A 12,188-nucleotide genomic window follows, 5' to 3' on the forward strand; every position below is an offset into this window, starting at 1 on the left:
AAGCCTGGACTTGCTCCATGCCCCAGCAAGCCCCAGGCATGTACCAGTGCACTCAGGAGGGGTAGCATCAGAAGCAGCTATATCAGGGATGGTAGGGGGGGAAAAGAGCACGCTCCGCGACATGGACATGCTCCATGACGGGGACACACTCCACGACGGGGACACGCTCCGCGACGGGGACACGCTCTACCACGACGTGGACACGCTCGACGTGGACACGCTCTACCACGACGGGGACACGCTCCACAACGTGGACACGCTCCGCAACGGGGACACGCTCTACCACGACGTGGACACGTTCTACCACGACGTGGACACGCTCCACGACGGGGACACGCTCCACCACGACGTGGACACGCTCCACCACGACGGGGACACGCTCCACCACGACGGGGACACGCTCTACCACGACGGGGACACGCTGCTCCACGACGGGGACACGCTCCACGACGGGGACACGCTCCACGACGGGGACACACTCCACCACGACATGGACACGCTCCACAACATGGACACGCTCCATGACGGGGACACGCTCCACCACGACGTGGACACACTCCACCACGACGGGGACACGCTCCACCACGACGTGGACACGCTCCACAACATGGACACGCTCCATGACGGGGACACGCTCTACCACGACGTGGACACACTCCACGACGGGGACACGCAAGGCTGGCATGCCGAGAGATCTTTCTTAGTGAAAACTCTGTCCACCGCAGTCATCACACCACAAGAAACGCATTTCTAAATGAAGCATCCAGTCTCCCAGGACTGTGTGAAGCCTCTTGGAGGTGATTTGGAGGGCTCTGGCCCTCTGTGAAAGGGCAGCCAGGAGCATGCTGTGCTCAGTGGGAAGCCGCCCGATAGGCTGAGGAGCAGAGCATACACAAAGCCCAGGACACCCACTCTGTGCTCTGTCAACCGACAGAGCTCAACCACGCCGGGGCGTCTGCTTCACAACAGGCTGACCCCTGGCACTGCCCAAGCAGGCTACATAGGGCTTTCGAGTTTAAATTTCCTAAAATTTAAGTGAAATTTTTACATCCAGTTTCTCACTTTTACTAGATTAGAATACACTCACTCTATTCAATGCTGACCAGAAAGAGAACATCCCAGAAGAATCTCTGCCAACTCCAGTCTTCCTAGGAGGAAATGAGGCAGGGCAGTGACGAGGGTAAACACACTGAGCACACACCCATCAGATGATGAACAACAGAAATGGAAGTGTGTGTGTGTGTACGGTGTGCACGTGTACACGCACGTGTCTAGGCACACATGCATCTGTGTGTGCGTGTATGTGTCCACGTGTACGTGTGTACACGCGTGTATATGTGCGCATATATATATAAATATAAATATTACACACAGCCCTTGATCTTAACCTTTCACTGGACGTTACTGCTATGCTGTGCTCCTTCACAAAGCTGCCTCTGGGCTCATTCTCAACTTGAAGAGTTTTGCTAAGCATTACCTCAGGACTAAGCTGTGCATTCAAGCACACAGCAAGTCTTTACTGAACTCTGAACTCACGAGGACTGGCTGCCATCAAGGTGGAGAACAATGCCACAGTCTGCCTTGGCCTGTGAGATACACAGCCAACACTGGAGGAAACAAGGTCTGCAGGACTAAGGTCTGTTGTTGGGGGCCAAGTAACGCCGTGTCTGATAACTTTCTGCTGAGGCTTGTAGTAGGGATAAAACACGTGGACCTCTTTGTCCTGTCCATCTTGTATACTGATAGGCTCCCTCACCCAATATAAGGAGCAGGGATTTGGGGAATAAAGAGAGAGAGCTCTTCCTGCCTTGATGAAGCTGCATGGCGTCTCTGTTCGTGCTCCGGGGTAAGAAGGCTGGGTGCGGGAGGACATTGGGCCCCTTCCTCTCGAGGCTTGGCCTGGTCGGGGTGTTTTTCCCCATCCCCCTACTAGTAGAGGGGGACCGGGGACGAAGGACCCCAACAGTCTGTGAAGAGTTCAGCCCACAGATGTGGGGCCTCCTTCCTCCCTTCGCCTTGCTCCCTCTCCTCTCCCCATGGTCCTGCTCCCTGTCCTCCTCTGGTCTGCCTTGCTCGGCTGGCCTACACACACCCCACACCTGACACTGATCCACACCTTCTCTGAAGGTTGGCCAGAATTCCCCCTGGCCCTCTGCGTTCCCACAGCTGTCAGGATAGCCACTCAGCACAGAAAGCTTGCTAACCTGCTGCTAACCTGCAGCTTTTAAGAGACTAAAACTGGAAAACCCTCGTCTCCCCATCAAGTGTACTGCACCACACATCAACAGACAGCTGCGAAAGTGCCCCTGTGGCCTCCATCACCGCTGCCAGGAAATCCCTCCAAAGCCAGTCCGGGCCCCCACCACACAGGGAGCCCTGTGCCAGGCACAGAAGGTCCTTCCCCTCAAAGTGAGAGAAGCTCTCCCTAAGTGGTCTCAGTGTCTCAATCCACCAACCCTGAGTGACACCCACGGCCACACGGTCGTACTCACTGGTCCTGAGTGATGTCCACCCCCCACCGTGTAACGTCCACAGACTCCACGTGGGCCTCCCCCATGTAACATCCAAGGACACCACGTGGGCCTCCCCCATGTAACGTCCAGACACCACGTGGACCTCCCCCATGTAATGTCCACAGACTCCACGTGGACCTCCCCCATGTAACGTTCACAGACTCCACGTGGGCCCCCCCCCCGTGTAACGTCCATAGACACCACGTGGACCCCCCCCATGTAACATCCACAGACTCCACCTGGGCCTCCCACCATGTAACATCCAAACACCACGTGGGCCTCCCCCATGTAACGTCCAGACACCACGTGGGCCTCCCCCCATGTAACGTCCACAGACTCCACGTGGACCTCCCCCATGTAACGTCCACGGACTCCACGTGGGCCTCCCCCATGTAACGTCCAAGGACACCACGTGGGCCTCCCCCATGTAACGTCCAAGGACACCACGTGGGCCTCCCCCCATGTAACGTCCACGGACATCACGTGGGCCTCCCCCATGTAACGTCCACGGACACCACGTGGGCCTCCCCCATGTAACGTCCAGACACCACGTGGACCTCCCCCCACATAACGTCCATGGACGTCACGTGGGCCTCCCCCATGTAACGTCCAAGGACACCACGTGGGCCTCCCCCATGTAACGTCCACGGACTCCACGTGGGCCTCCCCCATGTAACGTCCACGGACACCACGTGGGCCTCCCCCATGTAACGTCCACGGACTCCACGTGGGCCTCCCCCATGTAACGTCCACGGACTCCACATGGACCTCCCCCCAGGTAATGTCCACGGACACCACGTGGGCCTCCCCCCAGGTAACGTCCACAGACTCTGTGTGGCAGACACCATGGGGCACTCACTGGCTGCACTGTGAGACCAGGAGGAGGGGAGGCCGGATGGCTAAGACGTGGACTGCACCGGCAGCAGGAGACGCAGGCCCCTCACGGCTCGGGATCACCAGCAATCCTGGGCTCCCTCGAACCCAGCTGAACCCGTCCATTCCTCACGACCTGGCTTTCACAAGAGCACCTGTCAAGTACAGCAGGCTCCAGGCGCAGAGAAAGCAGGCACAACGGTGCCCCTGGATCACGTGCCTGCAGTCCCAGCCGGGCGGCACACACACCTGCAACCTCCCCCTGATGTGCAGAGGACCTGGGCCACTGTAGGCACGACGTGGAGACATCATGTTTTACACCCACCCAACCCTGGTAGGCTGAGAACAACAAAGCAGGACTCACTGCCATTGTCATCGGAATCCTCACTGCTGCTGGGAAGGCGACCTCGTTTCATGATCTCCCAGGGCAAGGCAGGCAGCCTGCAGAGCAAGGAAACAAGAACATCACACACGTCATCAAGTTGTGGACAGCCACCAGCCAGGACCCACAGCAGACAAAAGAAGGTGGGGTAGGAAAAGGTGGGAGGGATGAGGACACTGAAAATAGGCTTAAGGTGCCAGCTTCTCCCCTCCCTCCCAAAACATGAATCAATATGAGACTACAGAGACTACCAGTTACCGGGACAGCTTCTTCACACAGGCAGACCACTCCCTCACAGGTAGACCACTCCCTCACAGGCAGACCACTCCCTCACAGTTCACTCCCTCACAGGCAGACCACTCCCTCACAGTTCACTCCCTCACAGGCAGACCACTCCCTCACAGGCAGACCACTCCCTCACAGTTCACTCCCTCACAGGCAGACCACTCCCTCACAGTTCACTCCCTCACAGGCAGACCACTCCCTCACAGTTCACTCCCTCAGTCAAACCACTCAGATTCCCATTCAGACCACGCCCTCTCAGACAGACCACTCCCTACAATCAGAGCACTCCTTCAGTCAGAACCCCTCACAGTCAGACCATTCCCTCAGTCAGACCCCCTCACACAGACCCCCTTCAGTCACACAGCCCCTTCAAACCACCTCCTCAGTCAGACCCAAATGTGTATGCTGGGGAGAGGCGTTAGAAGTGGGCCTCCTAAAGAGGCCTGTTTCTCGCCCCTCCCATAACAGTCCAGGAGGACTACAGACTCTGTCACTAGGACAGCTATCTCTAACCGCCAGACTACTGCACCAGTCAATGTATACACACACAGTCAGACTGCTCTTCCTCTAACAGTCAGACCACTCCACCAGTCAGTCAATGTACCCTCCATACACACACAGACTGCTCTTCCTCTAACAGTCAGACCACTCCACCAGTCAGTCAATGTACCCTCCACACACAGTCAGACCACTCCACCAGGTAGTCAATGTACCCTCCATACACACAGTCAGACTGCTCTTCCTCTAACAGTCAGACCACTCCACCAGTCAATGTACCCTCCATACACACACAGATTGCTCTTCCTCTAACAGTCAGACCACTCCACCAGTCAATGTACCCTCCATACACACACAGTCAGACTGCTCTTCCTCTAACAGTCAGACCACTCCACCAGTCAATGTACCCTCCATACACACACAGATTGCTCTTCCTCTAACAGTCAGACCACTCCACCAGTTAGTCAATGTACCCTCCACACACAGTCAGACCACTCCACCAGTCAATGTACCCTCCATACACACACAGTCAGACTGCTCTTCCTCTAACAGTCAGACCACTCCACCAGTCAATGTACCCTCCATACACACACAGATTGCTCTTCCTCTAACAGTCAGACCACTCCACCAGTCAGTCAATGTACCCTCCATACACACACAGTCAGACTGCTCTTCCTCTAACAGTCAGACCACTCCACCAGTCAATGTACCCTCCATACACACACAGATTGCTCTTCCTCTAACAGTCAGACCACTCCACCAGTCAGTCAATGTACCCTCCACACACACAGTCGGACTGCTCTTCCTCTAACAGTCAGACCACTCCACCAGTCAGTCAATGTACCCTCCATACACACACAGTCAGACTGCTCTTCCTCTAACAGTCAGACCACTCCACCAGTCAATGTACCCTCCATACACACACAGATTGCTCTTCCTCTAACAGTCAGACCACTCCACCAGTCAGTCAATGTACCCTCCATACACACACAGTCAGACTGCTCTTCCTCTAACAGTCAGACCACTCCACCAGTCAACGTACCCTCCATTCACACAGAGACTGCTCTTCCTCTAATAGTCAGACCACTCCACCAGTCAATGTACCCTCCACACAATCACACACACATGCACACACGCACACAGTCAGACTGCTGGGGCCGTGGTGAGCTTCTCTGGGAAACCTGTCTCCATAACCCCAAAGCCACAACCCCCAGAGCCGCCGGGAAGGGGCGGGGATCCTGGCACAAGCCATGCCCAGGGCAGCGTACCCAGGGCGGGCACTGAGGGCAGATCTGCGCCCACAGTCTGACCCAGGCTGCCCATCACAACACCCAATGGGGAGAGGCACCACCCACCCACCCACCCACAGAAGTCCCCGCAGGAGACTTCTGGTGAGAGCCAGACACGTGTGACACAGACGCATCCAGTGAGGAGCAGAGAAGCACTGTGCCAGCACAAGACCCAGAGCTGGGCAGGGATGGGCATCCACCAAAACCCAGGCCCTGGGTTGGATCTCAACCAGCTCCAGTCCTTCCCCTCACCTGGGGTAAATCAGGGCACAACCTGACCTGTGCAAAGAACATGTCATTCTGGGAGAGCTTCATCCCATCCTTCCAGAGTCAAGGTCTCTAGACCACCTCACCCTTTCTGTGCACACTAGTAGGCAAGCTCCCCGCACTCCACCTCCAGGAGACCTCCACTTCCTCATCCAGGGATCTCCAGGAGACCTCCACTTCCTCAATCCATCTCCAGGAGACCTCCACTTCCTCAATCCAGGCATCTCCAGGAGAGCTCCACTTCCTGGATCCAGGGATCTCCGGGAGAGCTCCACTTCCTCAATCAGGGATCTCCGGGAGACCTCCACTCCCTCGATCCAGGGATCTCCGGGAGACCTCCACTCCCTCGATCCAGGGATCTCCGGGAGACCTCCACTCCCACCATCCAGGGATCTCCGGGAGAGCTCCTCTTCCTCGATCCAGAGATCTCCGGGAGAGATCCACTTCCTGGATCCAGGGATCTCCGGGAGAGCTCCACTACCTCGATCCAGGGATCTCCGGGAGAGCTCCTCTTCCTGGATCCAGGGATCTCCGGGAGAGCTCCACTACCTCGATCCAGGGATCTCCGGGAGAGCTCCTCTTCCTGGATCCAGGGATCTCCGGGAGAGCTCCACTTCCTGGATCCAGGGATCTCCGGGAGAGCTCCTCTTCCTGAATACAGGCATCTCCGGGAGAGCTCCACTTCCTGGATCCAGGGATCTCCGGGAGAGCTCCTCTTCCTGGATCCAGGGATCTCCGGGAGACCTCCACTTCCTCGATCCAGGGACCTCCGGGAGAGCTCCACTACCTCGATCCAGGGACTCCGGGAGAGCTCCACTACCTGAATACAGGCATCTCCGGGAGAGCTCCTCTTCCTCGGTCCAGGGATCTCCGGGAGAGCTCCTCTTCCTCGATCCAGGGATCTCCGGGAGAGCTCCTCTTCCTGGATCCAGGGATCTCCGGGAGAGCTCCTCTTCCTCGATCCATAGATCTCCGGGAGAGCTCCACTTCCTGGATCCAGGGATCTCCGGGAGAGCTCCACTTCCTGGATCCAGGCATCTCCGGGAGAGCTCCTCTTCCTGGATCAGGGATCTCCAGGAGAGCTCCTCTTCCTGGATCCAGGCATCTCCGGGAGAGCTCCTCTTCCTGGATCCAGGGATCTCCGGGAGAGCTCCACTTCCTGGATCCAGGGATCTCCGGGAGAGCTCCACTTCCTGGATCCAGGGATCTCCGGGAGCTCCACTTCCTGGATCCAGGGATCTCCGGGAGAGCTCCTCTTCCTGGATCAGGGATCTCCGGGAGAGCTCCACTACCTCCATCCAGGGATCTCCAGGAGAGCTCCTCTTCCTGGATCCAGGGATCTCCGGGAGAGCTCCTCTTCCTGGATCCAGGCATCTCCGGGAGAGCTCCTCTTCCTGGATCCAGGCATCTCCGGGAGAGCTCCTCTTCCTGGATCCAGGGATCTCCGGGAGAGCTCCACTTCCTGGATCCAGGGATCTCCGGGAGAGCTCCTCTTCCTGGATCCAGGGATCTCCGGGAGAGCTCCTCTTCCTCGATCCAGGGATCTCCGGGAGAGCTCCTCTTCCTCGATCCAGGGATCTCCGGGAGAGCTCCTCTTCCTCGATCCAGGGATCTCCGGGAGAGCTCCTCTTCCTCGATCCAGGGATCTCCGGGAGAGCTCCACTTCCTGGATCCAGGGATCTCCGGGAGCTCCACTTCCTGGATCCAGGCATCTCCGGGAGAGCTCCACTTCCTGGATCCAGCGATCTCCGGGAGAGCTCCACTTCCTGGATCCAGCGATCTCCGGGAGCTCCACTTCCTGGATCCAGGCATCTCCGGGAGAGCTCCACTTCCTGGATCCAGCGATCTCCGGGAGAGCTCCTCTTCCTCGATCCAGGGATCTCCGGGAGAGCTCCTCTTCCTCGATCCATAGATCTCCGGGAGAGCTCCACTTCCTGGATCCAGGGATCTCCGGGAGCTCCACTTCCTGGATCCAGGCATCTCCGGGAGAGCTCCACTTCCTGGATCCAGGGATCTCCGGGAGAGCTCCACTTCCTGGATCCAGCGATCTCCGGGAGCTCCACTTCCTGGATCCAGGGATCTCCGGGAGAACTCCACTTCCTGGATCCAGGGATCTCCGGGAGAGCTCCTCTTCCAGGATCCAGGCATCTCCGGGAGAGCTCCACTTCCTGGATCCAGGGATCTCCGGGAGAGCTCCACTTCCTGGATCCAGGGATCTCCGGGAGCTCCACTTCCTGGATCCAGGCATCTCCGGGAGCTCCTCTTCCTGGATCCAGGGACCTCCGGGAGAGCTCCTCTTCCTGGATCCAGGCATCTCCGGGAGAGCTCCACTTCCTGGATCCAGGCATCTCCGGGAGAGCTCCACTTCCTGGATCCAAGCATCTCCGGGAGAGCTCCACTTCCTGGATCCAGGGACCTCCGGGAGAGCTCCTCTTCCTGGATCCAGGGACCTCCGGGAGAGCTCCACTACCTCGATCCAGGGATCTCCAGGAGAGCTCCTCTTCCTGCATCCAGGGCCTCTCTGGAGCTCCACCAGGCCCTCCAGTACCTCCACTGTGTGCACGTGTCTGTACACACAGGCCCACCAATATTACCAGAGAACCTCTGCTTCTGCCAAGCCTTGAGAAGTTCTCCCAAAGCCCCGTAAACAAAGTGTGAATGCTAACCCTCCCAATACTTAGGCCAGGTTCCTCAAGTGCACCCTTTCATATGCTCTTCCAAGAAACTCAACAATAAAAATGCTGGTGAGGTGTTGGTTGCCAAGTGACTTTAAAAACTATTAAAAAGATTTACCAAGAGGTAAATAAACCCCCACTGAGGTCCTTCGTGTATGCTCTGAGTCTGAGCAGGGATGCAAAGCCATAATCCACCCTCCCGACCACAACCCCAACACCCATCAACCTGACCCTTCCTGCAAACAACTTCTGTGGCCAACAACATATACCTGGAAACACTCCCCACTTGAAGCAAGTGTCTTCCTGCCCTGTGTGTGCCACAATCTCACCAACCACTGTGTCTTCTCACACCCTGGCTCCCCTTGGTGCCAAGAGAAAGACCACACAGTACCTAAGAGCCTCAGTGCCCCAAAACCACAAGTTTTCACACTTTAAATAAACAGAAAACGCCAGAGATGAAGTTCCACAAAGTGTGCCCAGCAGAAAGAAAACCAGCCAAGCTCACCACCGTATGAGCAGGTGAGACAGACACAGGAGTGTCACGAGAGAGCCACAAGGCAGAGCCAAAGTCTGTGTGCCCTCTAGCTACTCAACTACTCCCCAGCTCCTCAAGACTCATCTTTATTCTCTAAACCACTTCACTGAAATCCCATGTTTGGGCTCCATTCTGATCTGAACTTGATTTCATTTTACCAGCTGCTAATGTTGTGCGCGCGCACACACACACACACACACACACACACACACACACACACGACCTTCGGGTCCAACCAGGAGGATGCTGAGGAACATTTCCGAGAGAACTGGATGGGCCATGGCAAGAGGAAAGCAGGGAAATATTCTAAGCCTACTTCTTCCCTTGAAGCCAATCCTAGCATCCACAGGGTGATTTTCAGGTTTTTAAATGTTAAATCAGATATTTTCATACAGGACATACAGTTTCTGTAGATGCCAGACCCAAACAGCAAATGACAACTACACAGTGCACTCGTCAAAATACACCTGATCTTGACAACAGCCAATTATCAGAAACTGCCTGTTACGACACCTGAAATCTATAGTTATAACTACAAATTTATGAATTTATGTCCAACGTTGTCTACTAAAAGACTTAGATAACACATTTACCAAAAACTGCATCCACACATCACTTGAGTTACGAATGAAAACAAACATTCCACCACCTTCACACAAGCCTCATTCTTATCCTGGTCTGAAAACTACCAGCCTGGAAAGTGTGTGCTGTGGCTAACGCTGAAAGGCTTCAGACCACAGGATTATGTCCACGGGCCTCTTCCCAAAGAAACCTCTAAGACCACACGTGAAGAGCTAGAGAAAATGTCAGAGATCAAGCACACACTTTCTGATTTTAAAGACAAGCGCACTCAATTCTGGGTAGGGCAGCAATCTCAGGGAAATAGGCAAAACAAACAGGAAAACCCAAGGCCAGTGCCCAGGCCCCAGACCCACCAAGGGGCAAGGCAGGTTGTGCTACCTTCCCAGTACATGACAAGCCAGAGTGAGGACAGCAGCGTGACAGGCACTCTGCTGGGCAGAGGAGGGAGCCAGTTCCGTCCTAGTGGGGGCCACAGCAGCTCCAGGTCTGCCAGTGGGCACCAGCCCTTCTCTCACCTCCCGCCGTGACAAGGCACAACAGCCCAGGGCTCTTCTCTAAGCATCTCAAGTGCGGAGAAGAGCCACTGCCCTGAGAACACTTCATTTATCTTGTGGAATTCTAGACTTGCACAAGTAACAATTCAGATTAAAAGAAAAAAAATCTCAAACTAGCCAACTGTCAACGTATGCACCCAACTTCCACTTCAAGTTGTTTTTTTCAGGTTCCTACAAGAAAGCCACCGGCCGTGTATCCTGCCATAAATCATTGTAAGCATCCTGGTTTGAAACAGCCCTTCCCATTCGGGAAGAGACACAGACTGTTTCGTGGCATGCAAAGAAGCACATAGAATTCCCATTTTGTGACATAAAAAGCATACAAAGTCCACACTGCACTGACACACAGGCCCGTTAATTATCTTTCTTCATGAACACAAGTATCACAACTACAGAGCGTGCTATCTTCACAGGGAAAGCTTTCCAACCTCCTGCACCTCAGCAGATGGCAGTGCTGTCTGTGAACCCAAAGGGAACACCTACCGTGCATACTTGGGCAGGAAGTTGGGGAGACCCCATCTCCACCAAAGAAATCCACAAGGAAAGGCTGTCTAAGGTGGAATGTGTCTGTCACCCCAGCCACGGGGGGAGAAAAGGGTAGGAAGATCACAGACCAAGCCCCGGTCTAGGCAAAAGATGCAAGACCTTCTTTGAAAAAAAGCAAAAAAGGATGAGGGCAAGTCCAATATAAACTGGTCTTGTCTGGTATTTATTGCTTTCAACAAGAGCAAATTTCCCTGAGACAGTTTTAAAATAAACATATAGGGTTGGTGACAGGACTCAGGGCAGAGTGCATGCTTGGCACCACACTGTCCCCAGTTTTGTCTCTCCACTATGGTTCTACCTTTGGAAGAGACATGTATGTCCTTAGTGCCCCTTCATGGGGCACCAGTGGTTCACGCCTATAATCCTAAAACTTAGGAGGCTGAGCTCTGAGGATCATGGTTCAAAACCAGCCTGCGCAGGAAAATCCATGAGATTTTTATCTTCAATTAGCCAGCAAAAAGCCAAAGAATGGACTCAAGTGGTACAGTACCAGCCTTGGATGAGCGTGCAGGGACACACGCACACACACTCACACACAGACTTGTGCCCTTGCATAGGGTAAGGTGCAGAGTTCAAGCACGGGGGCAGCAGGCCAGAGACTGGCTTCCGTTCACAACAGTGTAACAGTATAACCAGCGTTCACTGTACATCACACAGCAAGCATTTGGTCTCAAGCAAGGACTGAGCAGAACAGGAAGGCCTGTGCTTTGGGAGAGAAGATGGCCATGCATCCCGCCGGCATCCGCACTCCTGCACCCCTCCACCCTGGCGTCACAGCACTACCATGCCCGCTGGATGCACCCCGCGTCTACCTGACACAGGAGAGCCCGTGGCAGTGGCTCACGCCTGAAGTCCTGCATCTGAGGGCAGGGTTCAAAGCCAGCCCGGAGGGGAATGTCGCCAGCTGACCTCTGCTGGGGCTCAAAGTGGTGCCAGGTTTGGCGACCTTCCTCCTGGGGCCTCCTCAAGCCGCCCAGCGTGGCTGTCCCGCTGTGGGGTTTCTGAAGCTCTGACCCCCGCCCCCGGCCGGGCAGGGAGGGGTGGCACGGAGTTCAACTTGGGCGAGCTGGTGGAGGGGCGCGTGCAGAATGCCCCGCGGATGATCCACACTGGCGCGCGCCGGCCCCTCCGAGGGCGGGAAGCCTCCCCAGACCGAGCCCCCGCCGCCAGGACCTCCAGCTCCGGAGGG

At 55.7% G+C, this 12,188-nt stretch overlaps 1 protein-coding gene across 1 annotated transcript in view; it reads right to left on the minus strand.

Annotated features, from left to right (window-relative positions):
- Jade1 (jade family PHD finger 1) overlaps positions 1-11,951 on the minus strand; it is a 37,053-nt gene extending 25,102 nt beyond the window's left edge. Inside the window, exons 1-2 of the mRNA XM_090356955.1 lie at positions 11,812-11,951; positions 3,751-3,827 (exon numbers count right to left, since the gene is read on the minus strand). Coding sequence (XP_090213081.1) covers positions 3,751-3,802 — 52 coding nt within the window. The 5' untranslated portion in view covers positions 3,803-3,827; positions 11,812-11,951. The remainder of the gene's footprint in view (positions 1-3,750; positions 3,828-11,811) is intronic.
- Positions 11,952-12,188: the final 237 nt, after the last annotated feature.

This window comes from Megascapheus bottae, chromosome 23, assembly GCF_031878675.1.
Source record: "Megascapheus bottae isolate mThoBot1 chromosome 23, mThoBot2.hap1, whole genome shotgun sequence".
NCBI classification, from domain to species: Eukaryota; Metazoa; Chordata; class Mammalia; order Rodentia; family Geomyidae; genus Megascapheus; species Megascapheus bottae.